The sequence below is a fragment of the Scleropages formosus genome, chromosome 12, assembly GCF_900964775.1.
Source record: "Scleropages formosus chromosome 12, fSclFor1.1, whole genome shotgun sequence".
NCBI classification, from domain to species: Eukaryota; Metazoa; Chordata; class Actinopteri; order Osteoglossiformes; family Osteoglossidae; genus Scleropages; species Scleropages formosus.
Window position 1 is genome coordinate 24074996 of NC_041817.1, and position 21763 is coordinate 24096758.

Genomic DNA, 21763 nt, shown 5'->3' on the forward strand with positions numbered 1-21763 from the left:
AAGCAGAGAATGTCCTCTGTGAAGTTCCCTCGGACTCGGCATTGTAGCGCGGACAGTTTTGAAGATACGCTCGAAAACATAATGTCCTCTACAGAGGACAAAATTAACAGCTGCATGTCAGGAGGCTATAAAGGTCAACGGAAGGAGAGACTCAGGAAGAACGTGAAGAATCCATCTCATCCAGGCCATTCGGTGGGTGAGAAAAAGGGTTTCAGGCCGAAATCACAAGAGGGACTGACTGTCGTAGAGCTGAACAGGGTACACGAGGACACCGCGGTGCTCTGGAAAGTCGTCTCTTGTGAATGTTTGAATGGCCTGCTGGAGAGGGGCCGATAAGTCGCGCTCTTCGTGGGTTGGGGGGGGGGGTCCTTGAGTGAACGGCCCGATGGAGAGCGAGCGAGAAGCTTCGGTCTCCGTTAAAGGAGGCGAACACGGCGTTAACACACAGCGTCCCGATGAAAGGTGAGCTCTCAGGTGGACAATAGCCACTCGAAGAACAAGCGACCCCATCACCAGCTCCGAACCGCAGGGCCACATCACTCCCAATTATCTCTTCAGACGGAAGAAAGACCCGGGAAGCAGGCGCAGTGCGGCTCATTAACAGGAAGCACGCAGAAGGCACTCTGGCACGTCCGCGTCTCCATATTCCTCTAGTCTGGGCCCCTGTGGCCTGGACCAAAGAGCAGCTCATCACACCGTGCACGTCGGCAGCAGCGCTGCATCTTACCTATAGCTGAAGGTCCCGGGTTTGAGCCGGATAGAAAACCTGTTTCCCATGCCCCACCTCCAGGCGGAGTGAAGTCCGGATCATTTACATCTATTTATTTACATGACACTTTCAGTGTTAAGCTACCTACTCCGATTTACCAATTTACACAGCAGGGTAATTTTTACTGTATCAGTTCAGGGTTAAGTACCTTGAGCAACAGGAGGTGGGATTCACACCTGGGGCTTGGGGCTTTCAAATTCTGAGCTGGTGGATCTAAGCACTACGCCACCTACTGCCTGTGTTTAGGAGCTTAACGGGGGGTCTGGGGTGCGGGGGTGCTGTCCCAGGAGGGGTTCTGGCGTAGCCCAAGGTCATAACCCAGCTGCAGAGGCGAGACACGTGAAGCAAGAAGCAGCCTAGTCCCCAAAGGATGGGCTCCCAGGAGACCCTGTGGCTCGACGTGGGACCGCGGCGCTCTTGTTTCCCAGAAATTTGCTGTCTAATGAGGCGTGTGAGTGATGGGCTGACTGCAGACACCAGAGCCGCTCGCCGTCGCACCGTTTCTCCCCGCGGAGGGGCGTGACCAGCCGAGCGGTAGGGTGGAGCGGGCCGAGGCAGAGCGGTCCGATCGTGGCCCCGGGGCAGAGAGAGAAACAAATAAATACGCAAACGATGGGCCTTTAAGTGGAGCAAGAGGATCCCGAAGGACGAGCCGACATCCTAACAGCGAGGACGACGTCTGCAACAGCAGCTGTTGAATTAATTAATCAGAGAATAGGTTCATAATTGAACAACCCATCTCCAGTGACATGGGCAAGGATAAAACCCATCGATCGCAGAGAACTCCCGAGTCAACTTTCGGCCCACTGAATTTGTGACGGTATTTATTTATTTACATCTTCAACGAGATGCTGAAATCTATGCAACTGGACCCTGCGACACGGCTCTTGTTGTTGTTGTTCAGAGACTGACCCGTCGGGGACGTGGGCGTCGCCGCCCCCCGGCCGATGCGCAGCTGCCCAGCCATCCACCCGTTTGCTGCCGCCGGCACCGTGAATCTGTCGCACCTCACAGCTGAGACCGACTCGTTCCCCGACCCGTAACGCTTCCACCAGAAACCTCCGACTACAAACAGATGTGCTTCGGCTAGATAAGAAATAAAAGCGTTCCCTTAAGGGTCCGGTCCGTTCACCGTTTTCCACAGGCTGCACAGACCGAAGTGTTCCTGCATGACTGGAAACGGGACATACAAACTCTGGTGCCTTCAATTGTGAACTCTTCAGAGACACATCACTAATATAATAATAATAATAATAATAATAATTATTATTATTATAAAATAGTGGCATGCTCCATGGTGTTTGACGACTGTGTAGTTAGGCGTTACATCTGTGTAAAAACACCTTCATTTTCAGCTTGACACTAAAAATCCTCCTTTTTTAACATATTTAGCAAACCCTTTTCTCCAAAGCAACTTCCAATGAACTCTATGTAGCCTTATCAGCCCACACACCTTATTCACCGCGGTGACTTACACTGCTAGATACACTACTTACAATGGGTCACTCATTAATTCATCAGTGGAACACACACACTCCCTCTGTCACTCACACACTGTGAGTGAACCTGAACGGCATGTCTTTGGAGGGTGGGAGGAAACCAGAGACCCAGAGAAAACCCACAGAGACACAGGGAGAACGTGCAAAATCCACACAGACTGAGCGGGGATCAAACCCATGTTCCTTCACACCACCCAGGTGCTCTGAGATAGTAGCACTACTCGCTGTGCCACCATGCCGCCCACAAACTTGTGTTTTTACACATAAACTTCGCACTTGTCCTCAAATTACTCCATGTGTTACTCAGCCTTTACAGCTCTCAGTGGACTGTGGTCCATGTACCACAGTGCAGGGTGCTTTACTCTACTGACATCAGGACAGGTGGAGACACCTGCCTCTAATGCTTTCTTCCAGTTGTTCTCGGCCATCCTGAGCAGAGTGCTTTTCCATGTAACTCGTCCAGAGGTCCACACGTGTCCTGGGACAGGAGCCCAAAATCAGTTTGACTCCCTCAGGGTGACATAGTGGTTCTTAGTCTCTCCGTCAATCCCCACACATTGCCAGCATCGCACTGGCTGACAGTCCGGATGCCTGCTCCAACGGATGCTCCTCAAATATTAACGCACCACACCGATAGTGTGGAGACCGAACACCTCAAAACAGCGAAGAAGCTGAATCTACAGATGTAGTGGAGAACAGCTGAAAATAAAGTACAGAACCCAGTAAACCTGGCAGCTTGAATTTTCAAGGAAAACAATTAAAACCTAAACCCATGTGCCATTTAACCTCTGGTTATAATTTATAAGTCCACTTTAAAAAAAAAAAAAAAACTGCTGTATGTAAATCAAATCATTGTGGAGAAAACAATATTTCTAGTAGAATTAAAATGAGCCTAGAGCAAACACTTTTCCCTCTATCACAGTATTATGCCGTAGTACAATATTAATGAGTGTGCTGAGGTTTCCTTCTGTTTACATTTTTATTTCTGCTCTTGCTGAGCCTCTCTGGTCTTCTCCATGTGACCCGGCATCCGCCGGCGACGGCCACCAGCTCGGCACAAGGCACGAGGCGGCCGGCCTCCACAGGGACCTCTCCATCTGATTTTTGTCAGCCGAAGACAAACAGCCCCCATAGCGGCTCCTCACACCACCCTCTTCAATCTTGCTGCTGGGCAGCTCTTGATTTGTAGGCCATCTGACACCCATCAATCTCTCAGAGTGAAGAGGACCAATAGATTTACTCTACGGCCACTTAAAAGAATACATAAATAAATCTGGAATAACTTGACAGCAAAACAAAGTTTAAAAAAAAACCTGTCAGTTTGAACGAGTGCAAAAAGACGATATCAGACTTCAAGAGTTAAGAGTATCATCACTGATAGCACATCACTCATCTGCTGGAAGATCCTTTCACTGCCCAAAAATTGTGATTTTATGTAGTTAATATAATAGTATAGATAAAATTATTAATATAATCAGAAATCTACGCAGAATCTAAGCATATCTATGCAGATTCCAAGAAATAAAAGAGTGTGAAAGTATTTCTAACTCCACCCTCCAGCTCCCCAATTCTTCCCTGAGGTCTCTGACTCCTCCCTCCATCTCCCTGACTCCTCCTTCGAGCTCCCTGATCACCCCCCAGGTCTCTGACTCCTCCCTCCATCTCCCTGACTCCTCCTTCGAGCTCCCTGATCACGCCCCAGGTCTCTGACTCCTCCCTCCATCTCCCTGACTCCTCCTTCGAGCTCCCTGATCACCCCCCAGGTCTCTGACTCCTCCCTCCATCTTCCTGACTCCTCCTTCTAGCTCCCTGATCACCCCCCAGGTCTCTGACTCCTCCCTCCATCTTCCTGACTCCTCCTTCTAGCTCCCTGATCACCCCCCAGGTCTCTGACTCCTCCCTCCATCTTCCTGACTCCTCCTTCTAGCTCCCTGATCACCCCCCCAGGTCTCTGACTCCTTCTTCTAGCTCCCTGATCCCTCCCCCAGGTCTCTGACTCCTCCCTCAATCTCCCTGACTCCTCCTTCTAGCTCCCTGATCCCTCCCCCAGGTCTCTGACTCATCCCTCCATCTCCCTGACTCCTCCCTCCAGCAGACCAGCTCATTTACCTTTATTACACATCTTGAGATGCACCTGCGCACGTCGTCAGCGATGATGACACTTTTCTCCACAATCTCCTCACAGACAGAAGAACTCAACTGATGGGTGAATATTACAGCAAAAGCAAAACAAAAAATAAAAAAATAAATACACATTCCCTAACCCACATACCTCTTTCCTTAGATCGCCAACAGCTATTTGTTTCATTGTTCATCTGCAACCTATAATATCGATACACAGACAATATGGGCTTTTATCAGTGAAGCACTAGTAATAAATGAAATGGAACAGTCATGGAATTCCCACAATTTTATATTGTTAGTGCTTATTAGGACCAGATATGGAGCCTTTATCAACAGTGTGAGTATAGGCCATTGTTAAAATCTCAGACAGAGTGTGGTATAAAGTTTGTAAGCTGTGATAAACATAATAATATGACTTATTCCACAATCAGCAGTGCTTCCCGAGGTTTACAAAGAGGGTGAAACTGGGGGGAAATTGACTTATGGAAGTCTGTACCAAAGGCTTTTCTACAGAAAGACCTTTACTTTTGGAAAGGACAGCCAATCCATGACTGGCAAATACCAACCCTTTAGATGACTGAACTACAGGGGCAGCTGGCAGAGTAGCAGTTCGAGCTGCTTCTTTTGGACCCCAAGGTTCTAGGTTTGAATTCCAGCTATAGCACCCTTGAGCAAGGTACTTACCCTAAAGGGCTCCAGTAAAATTACTCAGCTGTAAAAATGGGTATTTACCATTTAGTTATTTAACTATATGTGGCTTAACATCATAAATCAATTTGGAGAAAAGAATCACTCAAGTGCATTAATGTAAAATATATTTATCCAGTGGGATAAAATACAGCTTTATTACTAGAAGTTTGCAAGGCCAAGACAACTTAAATAATGAATAATATATGAGAATATTGTTTTTAATTAGCATAAACCCAAATCACAAATTCTGTTTAGAAAAGTTACAAGGTCAGTGATGTTCCTGATTTCACTCCAATAGATTTCGTCCTTTAATAACATCCATTTTGCGAATGCTGTGAGTGTTATTACCGAGACAGCTACAAAAATGGATCGGTCACTGATTAAAAATAATAACGGACTGCTAATTAGGAAAGGAGCTGTACAGAAGTTATGTGATAGAAAGGTTGCATTTGGCCCGAGGTCTGAGAAGGAGGGCATGGAGAGGTTCATGTCAGCTGACTGGAAGTGCTTGTTGACTCTCCACCCCCTGTGAAGTGATGTCAGAAGCATTGCTAAGGACCCCCTGCTGCAGCAGGAGATGACGATGCTCATGATTAATCCCTGTGTGTAACGCAAGCACCTTGGTGCCCTATGCGAGCTGTGAACGTACCTTTCCGACTTCCTGCCGGAGGAGGTGTTTGTCACTTTCTGGCGTGACTGTGAACAGTAGCTGTGCCTAACTGGCCATCTGGTCGACACGGGATATGAGACGTTCATCTCACTTCATTGGGTAGAGACAGGGCTCGCGCGGAGAGCAGAAGGAGGCGAAGTGGATGAGAATACAGACCTGTCACCTGAAGGCTGCTGATCCAAGTACAAAGAAAACCATTACTGTAATAAAGTAAACCACTCCGGTGGTCTTCTGGACCAGCAGGAAGTACCTAGAGACCATTCTTCATCTGAACACTATAGAAACGCAGTGACGGGTACCTTACAGATGCGCTGGAATCTCGATGCCAGACAAGAGGTAAAAAAAATTCCTTGTTATCATTAGTATCCATTTAGCTGATACTTTTCAGCAAAGCAACTTACAGTTTAGTCTACCTACAACTATTTACTCATTGTACTGTTGCTGGACCAATTTTAGAGTAAGTACCTTGTTCAAGGGTACTACAGCCAGAGAGGTAGGGATCAAACCTGGGACTGTTCAGTCCAAAGGCATTAGCTCTAACCACTATGCTACTAGCTGTCACCACTAGTTAGCTGACACCTTTGTCCAGGGCAACATACAATGTTAGGATGGTAAACAAAGCATTTTACTGTTATATTCCCATTTAGTTAGCAAAGCAACTTAAATTCACACAGCAGCCACTTAATTAGGTACACCGTTTACACATACAGTTTGCCCCCACAGGTAGAGACTGAGCATATATGCATGCAGACAGGATCAAGAGGTCCAGTTACTGTGTAATGTGATTTAAGTGACTTTGAACGTGGTGTGATCCTTGGTGCAAGACCAGTTGCACTGGTTCCCACATCTCAAACATGGCTATCTTCCTGGGGTTTTTGCACACTACACTTTGAAGTGTTTCAAGAGAATGGTGTGATAAATGAAAAAAACATCCACTCAGCAGCACGTCTGTGGACAAAAACACCTTGTTAATGACAGAGGTCAATAGAGAATAGCCAGACTTGTTAAAGCTGATCACAAGTGACAAAATAATAGCTCAGTACATTGGTGTGGTACTGAAAGGCATCTCTGAAGGCAAAGCTTGCCAAACCTTAAAAGGGATGGGCTACAGCAGCAGAAGGCCATGCCAGGTTTATCTCCTGAGAGCCCAGGACGAATAGATAGGGTTCCAGTGGGCATGCGGTCACCAAAACTGGATGTCTGAAGAACATAAAACTTTGCTTGGTCTGTCAAATTCCAGTTTGATCAGAAATCTGAGTAAACAGAACGAATACCGACACCCATCCTGCCTTTTGTCAGTGGACCAGACTGCTGGTGGTGGGAGTGTAATGCTATGGGGGATGTTTTCATGGCATCTTGTGGTTTTACTACAGACTGAGCGCCACATGAATGTTATGAAGCACCAAAACACTGCTGCTGACCATGTGCGTCCCTTCATGTCCAGTCTTGTCTTCCTCAAAGCTGATACTTCCAGCTGGATAATGTGTGATGTCTTAAAGCACACGCCACCTAACAGTGGTCCATGCCACCTAATAGTGTCTTCACTGTACACCAGTGGCCTCTACGTACACACACCCACACCTCTCAGGTCAATAGATTGCCTTTGCGATAAGGTGGAACGTGAAGGTAGCGGAATGAACTGTTCCTGGAGATGTACATCACTTTGGAGAAAAGCATGCGATAATTAAATAAATGTAAATCAATGTTCTGGAATTAAAAAAAAAGAATCTGAAGAACAGAAACCGTATGAGGATTTCAAGCCAGCATGGACAAAGAACCTTGTGGAATGTGAGCAGCACCTTGTTGCTGAGTCACTGCTCTGGAGGCAAAAGAGGGTCCTGCTCGGTACTATATACATATACCGTATTTACAGTATATGCATATACGTACAGAATAGAAAACCCATTTATACGATTGAGTAAGCGTCACCCTTTATCTTCTCTCACAGGCCTTGTTCTTGTTTTGTTTTCTTAACAAATTACCCTTGTTAGGACCTCCCTCAAGCAGGACCCTTCTCAAACAACAAACCTGCAATTCAATGTATCAACACGTGTAATTGGCAAAACTTAATCTCACGCAATAAGAGCAGGAATGAATTTGGGCGCTAATAAGAGGAGCGGCGATTGAACGAGGCACGTCTGTGACAGAGATGAGCACGGGGAGCCTCATTACAGACATCCCGCTATCTGGCCCCCGATCGGCACTGTGCCGTGCACCACACCGGCGGTTCATTAGCAGCACCTACGCGTCTCCTGCGTGATTTCGCTCCTAATGATCCTTCGCCGTGCGTTGCGGCGCCGCTCAAAGACGACAAATTAAAACCGCATTGGAAGGCTGTGATTACAGTGCGGCATCATTTGTTCCGAACATAGCGCCTCTCCAAGGTCAGCTTGTTTATTAATATCGTTATCACTACTTTTTATTGTTTATTATTAACCGATGCTCTTTCTTACAATTTTTAAAGTAAGAAAGTTATGACAGCGGTGCTCAGGGAAGGTCTGCACACTTGCTGAAATGGGTGTGGCTGTGGTGGCTGTAGGCACTGTCCATAATAAAAATAATAATAATAATAATAATAATAATAATAATAGTTTTATTATTATTACTGTTTTGCCCAAGGTGACATAAAATGTTACATCTGTACAATTAGCTACTGGCAGAGATTAACCAATTTATGCAGCTGGGTAACTTTTACTGTATCAATTTACTGTAAGTGCTAAGGATACTACAGCAAGAGCAGGGATTCAAACCCGGGCCCTTTGACTGAAATTCCATGACTCAAAGCACTACACCACCTGTTGCCCAGTAAACAAATTTAACAGTGCTACTCACACCTTACAAGTGTATTTTACTGCACACCCCCATCCCCTCACATTCAGAGCACAGTGTTATGATTTAATATATAATTATGCAAGAGCTGAATGCATATTTCAGAACAAAAATGTTTTGCACAGGAGCTGTAAATCCTCAAATAACATTCACAGCAGCTTCCTCCCACTTGATTGTCTTTTCGGTGGCGGCCAACGATGGAGCCAAAACGTCTCGGCGCCTCTCGCATCCGCCACGAGCGAAAGCGAATTAGCCCCACGCTCCTCCGGGTGCTGGGTTTGCTCAAACGAGCCATCAGCATGCAGACGGAGGCGGCGACCTGCCAAATCTCGCCTAACGAAGCCATCGGGAACGTGGCCGTCGGGCGTTTCCCGTGGAGCCGGGGGGGGCCGGAGGCCGTGAGCGCCGGCACATTACTTGGGGACAAAAGACAAAACGATCTGTCCAAGGACAGGCGGAGGCACGGAGGGTGGCGGCCAGAGCTACGAGGCACATTCGATTACACTTCTCTCATAATAACTTCCACTAGAGGACAAACGTATTTAATCCACTTAGGTGAAAATAACCTGGAGACTTACTTCTTCAGGTGCTCCAAGACCGCTCGAAAAAACTAAATAAACGGTTAACGCGCTGACAATTGACAGATGTAAATCACTGCTAATTTCTGGGAGCTTTGGCATCATAATCTAGAAGTGGCCCCTGAGGTATTACTAATTAACGCACATTTCATACAGAGTAAATCCCAGCCCAGCTTTACAGCAATAAATCATCACATAAGACCCATACTGTGGTACTTTTCCTGGGGACTGCACTCAAGATTTTTTAAATAAGAGCCTTTGATGAACAGCACGTCTGTCCTCCAAAGGGGCCAAAGAAACGTTAAGGTTCTGCAGAATTTCATTTCATAAAACAGGCCAATTTGGCAAAACTAAAAGCGCTGATGTGTACAGCTGCGATAACCATGTCGGGCAAAGAATCCAAAAATGCACAGTGCCAGTACAGTGTTCCTTTGTTTGACATTAAATTTTAACATCATCACCAGTACTTTCCACAACAAAATTCAACGTATTTTTAAAACAAATTGAAAAGTTTTAAATCAGGACTAGAAAGCCACTGGGACCCAAACAAGGACTTCAGGCAGATATCAGCCAATAACTTCATCTTATTAGTTTTTCTTGAATTGACAGGCCTTCCAGTAATCGATGCAACAGTTTACCCAGTGAGTTTGGTAAAGACAAAAAAATTCTGTTTGAACACGGAACTCAGGACTCAGGTCAGCTTTGCTAAAATGTATTTTAAAAAGAGACCAATTAATGTCTTGCAACCTCAGAAAATTAAACTTAATTTTGCCACTAGACGGTACAGTAATGTATAAGAAGTAAGTACTTTTACTATGAATATGAATTTATTAATTTAAGAGACTTTCCACGTACCTGGATTGCAGTCTTTTCTTCTTTTGCTTTAAATTAAGAGTAGGAACCAAACCTTTACATGAATGCTGCTAAAAACTGAACTCATAAAGTTCTTGTAACTGATTAGAAAATACTATCTAATATACATACATGATTTTCATATATAAATATATATATACGGTATGTAATATATTTTAGACTTTATATACTCTTACAGCTTCTTCAAATCCTCATCAGTGTTTTAAACTTTATACATATAAATAAATACATAGACTGTATATTTTATACTATATATATAAATTAGATTTATGCATTATATATATTCACTAGATTTACATATTAATGTATTAATGTATATGTGTATATATGTATGTGTGTATATAGACACCGTCTTTCACTCACTCACACACACACAGAGAGAGACAAAGAGTCTTCCTGCATAGATGAGGTCCACAGTTCCGGAAGATACCTTCATCTCGACCTGCCATTTGGCTCAGGGGCAGAGATTACCCACAATGCATCATATAAACGGAGACTACTGGTCATGTAGATGAACTGAAACATTTGTATCCAGATTGCTTTATTCCAATTTCTTTGCTTACGTTTTTATTTAACAAATTTACTTATACATCTTATATAAAGCAAAGATTAATATGTAGCTTAACAGTACATCACTGGGGCTCCAGTGGGGCCAGTAGGTGGCACAGCAATTCAAGCCATCACCTTTTGATCTAAAGGTTTCTGGTTCAAATTCCTGCTGCTGTATCCTTGCTGAGGCCACTTACTGTAATACAGCAAAAAATGACCCAGCTCTCCTGATGGGTAGATCACTGTAAGACGCAGTATTGCAATCTCACTTTGGAAAACAGCATCGACTAAAACGAAGAAATAATAATGGGAAGTCATTATTAGGCCATTAACCACTGTGGTCCATGCTGCGGATTGCAAGAACGATCCAACTTTAATCACCTGAACACAAGACCCAGGTGGTCCTCAGATGAGCTCAAAGTTTTCCTCCACAACTTTATCTCAAGAGAAACTGCCAATAAAATGAATGTTTGCTCCACGCAAGTTGAGCTGATCAATGCCTCCGGCGGAGTTGTGCACAGTGTCCGCATCGGCCCCGAGAGCCACTGACGTCTCTCTGGTCGTGTTATGAATGAAGGAATGTGTCGCTGACATTAATGAAAGAGCGTGCAGGTAACCATGGTGTCCAGAAGGGTGTCCTCAATTGCCTCCTCACTCCTGCTGCACTCAGAATTGCCGCTATGAATAAAGGTAATTCAAGAGAACTCATTACATGGTGTAGAAAGCACGGTGGGGGCAGCTGATAGTGTAATGGTTGGAGCTGCTGCTTTTGGATCTGAAGGTTGTTGGTTCTAACATCACCTACTGCTGTAGTACCCTTGAGTAAGGGAGTTACCCTGAATTCCTCCAGTAAAATTACCCAGCTGTATAGATGGCGGGGGCAGGGGCAGGGGTGCAGTGGGTTGGACCGGGTCCTGCTCTCTGGTGGGTCTGGGGTTCAAGTCCCGCTTGGGGCACCTTGCGACGGACTGGCATCCCGTCCTGGGTGTGTCCCCTCCCCCTCAAGCCTTATGCCCTGAGCTGCCGGGTTAGGCTCTGGCTCCCCGTGACCCCGTATGGGACAAGCGGTTCAGAAAGTGTGTGTGTATAGATGGGTAAATAACTGTAAGTTGTTTTGGAGAAATGCATCAATGCATGAATAAATGTTGGCAAGTGAGCACTTGAATTATTTTAAAAGAAGCTAAATGCCACTAAAATTATAAGTAAAACAGCCAACCCATAGTGGACTGCTGGGTGTGGAGGACCCAGTTCTGGTCACTAGGATACACAGCATGGCACTCATGACGAGGGTTCGTCCTTACATGGCACAGAAATGTGGGACCATCCAAGATGGAAACTGATATAATGCAAATTTAGAAGAAAACAGAGAGTACTGCTAAGTTATTACTAGTATTACCAGTATTATTAGTGGTATTACTATTACTAATACTGAGCTGACACGAGAAATGTGTAATTTCAAAGGTAACCGGTGGAGTAACGGTTACAGCTTTTACCTGTGAAGGTTTTGGGCTTTGAATCCATATCCTACTGTAGTTCCCTTGGTCAAAGTACTTCACCGTAAGTGGCTTGGCGTACAAAAATATATAAACGTGTACAAATCAATGAAACGGTAGTAACGGATTAGATGACATCTTAATTAATCCCAAAGGAAAATGTATGAGCCCACAGGAGTATACATACAACACCGCGGTAACAATTACAGCAATAACAATATTACAACCTAAGACGCTTTCGGAAGAGGTGCGAAACATGCTGCGGACGTGACGCTGTTAGAAGAACTTAAACTGCTGACACGCCTCTCATTCGGCCTCTACGTTTTTATTAATTTATTTAGCTTTTATCAAAATCGATATAGAATGTTAGGTCTGTACACTAAGCTACTTGCACTGATTTACTCATTTATAGAGCTGGGGTAAGTACCTTGATCAAGGGCACTGTGTGGGGTGGGGTTCAAATGGGGGGTCTTCGATGGGAAGGTGACGTCCCTCCCCCCACACTACAGACCGCCCCTCGACTTACACACTTTTACCTCAATGAAGACAATTTCCTCCATCATACGCGTCTCATACATAACAGGTCGATATGCAGCTGCTCACACAGGAGAGCTTCGCTTTCTCCCCTCCTGCTTTCCCACCAAATTTAATAACCATCTTTCCGCACAGACTTTTTGGATTGATTATTCATTGGACTTAATTCCGAGTGTAATTATGTCATATTAACTTTGATATGGTAATTACTATCACTGCACTCAATAGAATGAAAAAATCATGAAGACACAATTAAGGGTTTTAATACATTCCTGCGAAACAGTCAGGACTCGGTCTGAGATGAAACAGGGCGACATCAATGCGCCCGATGCCTTCGGTGACCTCACGAACGTAATTGTGGCCCGAAGGGTCATGTAAAAAACATGTGAGGTTTCCTCCATAATTCTGGGAAACACACTTTCGATGGTTTTCAAATCACTTTTTGTATCAGGTGAGGACATCCGTTAAACCGCTTCGATTACGTCTTACGCTGCTCGTATAGGGCGGTTACGCTGGAAGCAGAAACAGGAGACCTGCACACGTCTACAGAAGGCTGGAGCACGAATGAGGATAACGTGTTGCACGGAAATACAAAGAAATGCCACGCATTGTGTGTGTGCGTGTGTGTGTGTGTGTGTGTGTGTGTGTGTGTGTTGGCTCGGTGACCCTGGGATCTTTAGAGCAGAGGTCAGCCTTGACGCCTTCTCGTTGCCAAGAGTTTGTTTGCGAAGACCCTTCTATTCTCGGGAGGCAATCACGGTTGGGCTATTTATAGCTGCCTCCCACCTGAGGCCGGAGCACCGGCGAAGTAGACAATTTTACAGCTGCGCGGTCAGATCAGTCATCTGTGACGGGGAAATAAGGGAGCGGGGCGTCCGGAGGAACGCCAGGGCGGCCCGGGGGATTCGGAGCCCACCGCGGATCCCCGTCTCTCCACGCGAGAGCTAAAGGAAGAACGAGCCAAAGGAAGGCAGATCAGACGGAAGCGCTGGCTCCCTCCAAAAAGTCTCTTCCAGGAAATTCATGCGCCGCTGCAGCTCATTTGCATGCGATCGAGGCACGGGCGTTTATTAAAGTTCACGCTCGGAGACGTTCCCGCGTCTCTTGCCGTGCGGTCCGGGGGCCTGCCGCCGGGCCCCTGTTTCCGCACATTAATTGCTGGGTGAGTCACACTCGACAGGCGGGTCTCTGTGAAGTTTGCATACAGAGAAAATATAACACGGTAAACGGCGAGCAGCCGTGGGGCGCCGCTGCCTGGAGGGCCACGCAAGTCGTGGAAAGAGGAGAAAACACGATCGCTCCGTCGCTGCCCCGTGCTCGGCATGTCTTAGCGACGCCAGGAAAACGGCTACCAAAGAGGATGGGATACAATTTACATATTTACACAACTGTGAGGAAGACCATTTTTACCGGAAAATTAGGGCGAGCCCAGGAAAAAAAAAGAAAAAAAAACTAGAAAATAAGAGAAAATGTAAAAAATTACATAAAGCATAACAACCACTGACCTGCTTCAGCTTCTTCAAATCCTCGTCAAGCTCCAGATTATCCAGGATTACGGCCACGAAAAGACTCAGCAAAATCTGAAATTTGAAAAATTAATCGTAAACTGATCCGCTAAATTATACTTGTAGCTGTAATAATATTGCAGCAAAATACTATGTTAATAGCCCCATATCGACAATTATATTCAAGTTTTTTAAATATATTTTTCATGTTAGGGCTTTCTGTGCTATGTATATAATATAATCTGATTATAATTTATGCGTAGATATACCCAATACTAACTGACATAAAACAAATAATAATTTCATTGCTATTAATTGCAATTCAATGTCAAACAGATGCATGACTTACATCACTGGGTTTTTTTTTAACAATAATTGTCATTTCAGTCTCATTTAAAACCTAACTCAAACCCCTTAAGATCTCTACGAATGGCTCACTTGGGAAAACATACTTTAGAGCAAAAATTGGAAAATAACGTCATCTGCTACTGAATGGAAGACATTTTTTGCCCTTTTCTGCCAGGGAGACGTCTTTTCGGGCTCCGATTCTGGAAAGTTCCATGCAGGTGATTCAGACGTCAGGGATGCCTGCTTCCCCGAAGCGGCTCAGGTTGCAGCGCATTAATAATGTTCCGTAATGAGATGGCGAAGCAGCTTCCGTGGTCATTAGCAGGGTGTGCGCGCCAACAAGGGACCCTGGACGAAACCGTGAGGAAACAGGCGTGTGACACCGAGTGACTGCTTTCCACCCCTCGCACGCCAGCCTGGTGCGGAACTTACTAGAACACCTTGGGCAATAACGCCGAGGGTCTTCGGGAACAGCACCCAGCTGTATAAATGGGTCCAATACTGTATGTCGGTCTGATAAAAAGAACACCCTGTACCCCTGAAGAAGCACAACCCAAAATGTCAATTCACACTGGGGGAAATTAGAGGTGAAAATTCCAGATATTTAGATTTCTCATGAGAGGCAATATTTTGTTTATCTGAAGTCTTATTAAAAATGACCTTTGCTGCTAATGAATGGAACAAACTGATAAATATGGAGAGAGAACATCTAGCGTACGAATGAACACTTCTAGCGCTTTTATAGAATATCTAGTTTTGGTTTTCAGTATTGAACTTGTGAAAAACATTACATTTTCAACTTTTTCTCAACGATTTAGCAAATTTAATTCTTTAGATAAATCATTGAAAAAAAATCAATATTAGTGCATAGTGCTAATAAGTGACTTACATACTCATAATTACTCACAAACCATTTTTATGAACTTGGGACCCCATGTCAGGTCTAACACTGTGTTTTGAAATCGCACACGGAAAATCCATGGAAACCGATCGTTAAGCACGGCCTCGATTTCCCATTTCTGCCACGGGTCGGTTTCTTAGATGAATTTTGGAGGGACCATTAAAAGACCGTATTTGGAGCGCTGCTGCATGCTGATGGGCGTCGTTTGTTGTTTACTGCGCGACGACAGGCCGACAGCGACGGCGGCATCTGATTCCTAATCAGACTTCTACGCCTCGGAGTGTTAATTCCCCGTCTGAAGAGAAATACGTCTCTGATTTGAAGGCGAAGTGACTCAAAAAAAAAAGGAAGTGGGATGGGATTCATGGGAATTACACATAAGCTACAATAATATGGACAAATCCATTTTTATGTAAATCTAGGTAAATGATGACCTGAGGGCAAATTTATCTAAATAATTTGATTGTAAACAGACTTTGATTGACTTATCGCTCATAACGGGTCTGATGGGACTAAGTTTTGATAATATTACAGGGCTGGTTACCTGGCAGGTACCGCGCAGACGGACTTGTGTTTCCTTACCAGTGTAGCAAACAGGTGGTAGAGGATGAAGTAGATGGCCACCGCGGGGGCCCACATGTGGCCCACGGCGACCAGCGTCTGGTCCATGACGTCCACCCACCCCTCTTGCGTGAGAATTTGGAACATGGACATGAAGGCCTGCGGCAGACAGAACTCCAGTTACAGTCCGACTCGTGGGCTGCCCTTTACCGAAGTGGCCGCTCCCGGCGGCGCGGTGCCACGCGATGATGGGGGACGGAAATGTCAGGGGCATTAGAACAACGAGACTGACGGAGGGAGAAGCGGAGCACTCCTAGTTTCCTCAAGCGTACTGTACAAAATCGCTCCTTGTGCCATTTTCCCTATTTCCTCACCTGCTTGTTCAGTTCAGGGTCACAATGGTCCTGAGCCTGTCCTGAAAGCACAGGGCATGAGGCTGGGTACACACACACACACACACACACACACACACACACACACACACACGCACACACACACGCACACACTAAGGGCAATTTAGAGTCACCAGTAACACATGTCTTTGGACTGTGGGAGGAAACCAGAGCACCCAGAGGAAACTCTGTGAGAACAAACTCTCTGAAGAGAAGACTCAGGGTCACTAACTGTGCCACCCTGGTTTGCCAGAATGCCCAGGAAAAAAAAACCGCCTGCACTTTGCAAAGTGGAACAAAAAATCAAAGAGCGTAAACCTTCTTTCTTAGAGGGCATCGCATTGTGCTGCCAGTTATTTTCATATTCATCTCCACTCAGGCAAAAACATAACACCTCAAATTTTTCACTTTAAATGGGTATCGCTGCATCTGACAGGGGTACCTAATTGCCCCGTATCACTGAAATACAAGTACCGCAATCTTATAATTTTAAAATAAGCTTCATGAGATTTGTAATCACAGCAGCACGAAACAACCGGGGCAAAGAAACCGGGTAATTCAGTGTGGGGTAAAAAACCATCCACTGCGGTGAATTCTGCTCACACGGCCACTGAGGGGGAAGGAGTGGGTGTCTGACGCTCCTTGAACGAGCATCAAAAAAAAAGAATTTCAAAGCATTTCTGAGAGCTTCCAAAACTCCCCGAATTCAGCGCAGTCACAGGGTGCTGTTAATTCTATGGATTTGCAAACGGGAAAATCAAACGGCTCTCCGGTCCCGTGCGGTACCGTAGGAAATGGCCATCATCAACTACATTTAGCCTTTCGTTTCATTAATTGCTGTTTCGCATCGAGCCTTATTGTACCGTAAGCGGTATTGGACCCAATGCTGCAAAGACGCCGCTTTCAAAGCCAACGACTTTTCTCGTCCCCGTGAGAAATGTGGGATTCCCTGCAATGTCAGCGAAACAGTATCTGCTGCCTCTGAACTGCTCAAGTTTACTCCCGAAGCTGCGCTGCACTGTATTCAACCTTGCTTTTTTGCCGACTACAGGCATTTGCAATACTGCACGTTCAAACCCTAAATCGTTCTCAGAGACCTATTGCTTGTGCATAACTGATATGTGCAAAAACGTGCATCCGTCCATTATCAATAACTGCTTCTCCACTTCAGGGTCACGGTGGTCCAGACCCTATCCTGGAAGAACAGGGTACAAACTGAGCAAAGACAGCGGTCCATTACAGGGCAATCGCAAACATATCCATTCCCACACACTCACACACACAAAGGGCAATTTAGAATCACAATTAAACTGAAACAAACCAAACACCTCAACCATCTACCCGAGCTACGAAGACCACCAATATTCTCTATGATCCTCAAACTGAAACAAGTTTCTGGATTGTGGGAAGAAACCAGAGCACCAGGAGAAAACCCATGCAAACATGGGGAGAACATAAACTCCACACAAAAGGAGATAAATTTGAACCCACACCCTCCCACAGTCCAGGAGCTATAAGGCACCAGTGCCACTTGCTATGCCACCACAGACCCCACAGACCACACACACACACTTGCTGAAGCCGCTTGTCCTAAGTGGGGTTGCGGCAGGCCAGGGTCTAATCCAGCAGCACAGGGCATGAGGCTGGAGGGGGAGGGGATACAACCAGGACAGGATGCCACTCTGTCACAAGGCACCCCAAGTGGGACTCGAACCCCAGATCCGCCGGAAAGCAGGACCCAGCCAAGCCCATGGCGCTGCAGCCCCACTACGCCCCCCCAGCCCAAACACCTCAGTGGAAATTGAACCGTTCATTTCTTTTATTTTTTGCTTGTGGCCTACTACTTTACTTCATACTGTAAAGTCTAAAGTGAATACCTGCTGTATGTGAAGATTTATTTAAATAGATATATATAAAACCCTAATAGACATGTATTTCAGAGATATACTGTACATTATATTTATATGTAAACACACACACATATACAGTATACACATTTTCAGAACCGCTTGTCCCATACGGGGTCACGGGTGAAACCGGAGCCTACCCGGCAACACAGGGCGTAAGGCCGGAGGGGGAAAGGGACACACCCAGGACGGGACGCCAGTCCGTCGCAAGGCACCCCAAGCGGGACTCGAACCCCAGACCCACCGGAGAGCAGGACCGTGGTCCAACCCACTGCGCCACCGCGCCCCCGTTTTCACATATACAGTATATGTAACTGAAATTGTGAACATGCTCTAAGACAGTCTTCAGGATAGTGTTATATGACAATAAACTGTATTGCACTGTGTTGTACTATGTTTTAGAGACCTACAACAGCATCTGTTAGAGATTTTTTTTTACGTGGGGCTCTGTGTGACTGTTTCACCTCTAAACCGTAACCAGAAAACCCCCGGACGCCACGTGCCGAGCATTCGGGCATCAGACTCTCCGTCAGATACACTCCGACACACACGGTTCCCAAGCACCCCTTGGCAGAAGTCAAACGAAGGTCTGGCGAAGCTAAGCCCTCTTGCCCCCCGACAGCCCTTACGCCTGGTCACACTTCCTCTAGCTGGAGACGGCGATAATTTCTCAACAGGTCTTTTCATCGGGGAAACGGGTAAACATCATTATCTTCAATGGTTATCGTGCCACCCGGAAATGAAGAGTCTGGCAAATGAGCGGCATCTGTTTACCGGGGCCCTTCAAAATCCCTGAGCGCCGGGATCAGTGGATTCCTTGTAGGAAGGGGATAAAAAGATTTGCCTAATGAGAAAGCATCTCATGAGCACTTAATATCAAAGAACTTGGCGGAGGGCTGAACATCTGCTAACGCGTTAAGCACGGCGCTCTCCGCGTTCGACTCCATTCCCAGCAAACGCAGGTCTTTGCAGCGCTTCTTCTCAACGCTTATTTAGAAAACGAAGGTATTCCTCAACTTGCGGCGTACGTGACTTGACAACCCAGCCGTCACATCAAACTTATTATATTATTTTCGAGGCATGATGTTTGGCCGTAACGTCTAACGCCGACGCGCCATCTGCTGCACGATAACATCGGCCGGTCGCGCTGCTCAAGGGACCGTACCTCTTGCTGACTCAGTGTGTCCATCAATGATTAACGTCTGTTTACAAAAATATTGCAACAATTACAGAATGCTTCCTTTGGTTTGTATTTAAAATGGCTAGTGAGTGAAAACGAGAGTGTTCCGGTCACGCAAGAAGGCAAAGAGAAAAAAAAAGACTGATTTAGAATTGAAAGTGAAAATAGTAGAGCAGCATGAAAATAGAATTAAAATTCCTGAACTGTATTTATGTTATTATTATTCTATTTAGTGTTATTTGAAGATTTAAAATGTGTTAAATTAGAGAAAAAACATAATAAATCTCTATTATACAACATGGGATTCATGCGTGTTCATTTTTTATGTCCTTATGGTTCATACAGTACAACGCGGCATTAAGGGGGTTTGCGACTTACGACCAAGTTGACTTATGATGGGGTCATTGGAACGGAACCCTATAATAAGTTGAGAACCCCCCTATGATACCAACTAGAATCAAAAATTTCTTTGAATCCCTGCAGCAACTAGAGGGATGAAAGGTGACCTCTGGGTTTTGATGACCGATCACCACTCTGTCCTGGGGCAGCGACTCACCCGAGGAAACGTGGTAAAGCGGTCCAGCTCTTTCACAAAGCAGAACATCTGCAGGCTGATGGCAGACATGACGATGAGAAGGCTGGCTGTGAACACCACCAGGCTGCCCAGCTTCTTCCCCGGACCAAAGATTTTGTAGACAAAGTCTTCTAGCGCCGGGGAAATCTTAATCAGCCGCACCACCCTCAGCACCTGTTGGACAAGAGGAAAGTGAAGAGAAAAACTCTGTTTAACTCCGTATAATAACACAAAAGTTCCTTCTTAACTTGTATAAATACCAACATCCACATATTTATTCCACTAAATTCTTTATGCAAGATTGTGAGTGTCAGCAATCCGGTGGATAAAAAGCACAAATATTCAAAAAGAACAATATTATTTTACTTATTTATTTACTTACTGGTTGCTTTTCTCCAAAGCGACTTAAAATGAGAGGTTTTGAACTCTAGACTACTTACACTGATTTATTTCTATCCCATTTATACAGCAGGTAATTTTCACTGTGCCAACTCAGCGTAAGTATCTTGATCAAGGGCGCTACAGTAGCAAAAAATAAAAATAAAGATATCTTCCTTTCATATAGAATGCTACTTTCAATTGTTCCACCACAAATGATCCTCAGAATTTGAAGATACATCACATTTACAAGGTGACTTGAGCCACTCTTGGTCTCGTGCTCTCAGTCTGTTGGGTAGCTGGCGACTGGTGGCTGTTGAATATTCTAGACATGCCCGCGAGTATGAAAAAGAAAAGGGAAAAAAAAAAGAAAAACCTCCAATTCCATGAGTGAGAGAACCTTCCGGAACCAGATGACGTACGCCGCTGAGTACTGGCTTTGGAGTTCTAAGGAAATGGATCTGAAGAGCTCATCCTTCCTCTCAGCGATCACCTTCTGCACATTTCAGGTAGAGTGCGAAGGTTGTGCGGTGGACCACAGTGACCATGGGAACAGGGGTATGGAAAGGGAGCTGCACATGTAGGGGCTGGATGTTGAACCCAGGGCCGAGGGCATTCAGGTGTGTCACCATTTCACAGATGAAATATGATATAATACCATTTCCTTGCTGAGCCACATGAAGACCACAGCAGCGGTTCCGTCGAACCCACTGACGAAAGGGAAGCACTAATGGACCCTCATCGAAAGAAATGGAAGGAACGTGTTTCCAAATCGAACGCACTTGAACACGCCATCGGAAACACACGACGGTGAGGATGAAGAGGATGCTTCTCGGGATGCTGCACACACAATGGGCCACCCCGGGTTGATGCTCCGTCTGAAGTGCACCAAAAGTGGTCAATGGGAGGAAGGAGGAGCTCTTCAAATCCATTTCTTTGGGTCAAAGGCGGAAAGAGATGGGAAACGGGTACCGGGTGTCGACAAGTGCAGCAGCTCCACTCCGGAGAGACAAAGGAAATAAAGGCACAATGGAGCAGTGGAGAGAGAGTCATTAGCTAAGAGAGCCACGAAACAGAGATGATAATTAATAAAGCATGTGATATTAATAGTGTCTTTTTGATGTAGCCACACAATAGAGAAGAAAAAACACTATGTAGTGCAACGGTGCTGACAATAGTACATTGTCAGTTCAACTCGGAGACTTCATTGGATTTTATTCTCCTCCGTATTAGTCACAGGTTGACAATGTGCCGTTTTACCGTAGTCGGTCACCTGTAAACACCTCTGTTTTCTGGGCACTGATCTCCCAGTGGACGTCTTTGGAAAATTTACTGCTACACAAATGTAAGTCTGCTTCTTGTACCCCGGTACATCCATTCTGAGAAAGTGAGAGGACACAAGCTTAGTG

General features: G+C 45.5%; 1 protein-coding gene across 5 annotated transcripts in view; it reads right to left on the reverse strand.

The window, feature by feature from the left end:
• The window catches only part of nalcn (sodium leak channel, non-selective), a 93870-nt gene that overhangs the window by 23445 nt on the left and 48662 nt on the right, over positions 1-21763 (reverse strand). For all 5 annotated transcript variants that reach the window (XM_029256664.1, XM_029256663.1, XM_029256662.1 and 2 more), the window contains 3 exons: positions 19959-20150; positions 15945-16082; positions 14114-14188 (listed from right to left, as the gene is read on the reverse strand). In XM_029256664.1, the coding sequence (XP_029112497.1) occupies positions 14114-14188; positions 15945-16082; positions 19959-20150 (405 nt within the window). The remainder of the gene's footprint in view (positions 1-14113; positions 14189-15944; positions 16083-19958; positions 20151-21763) is intronic.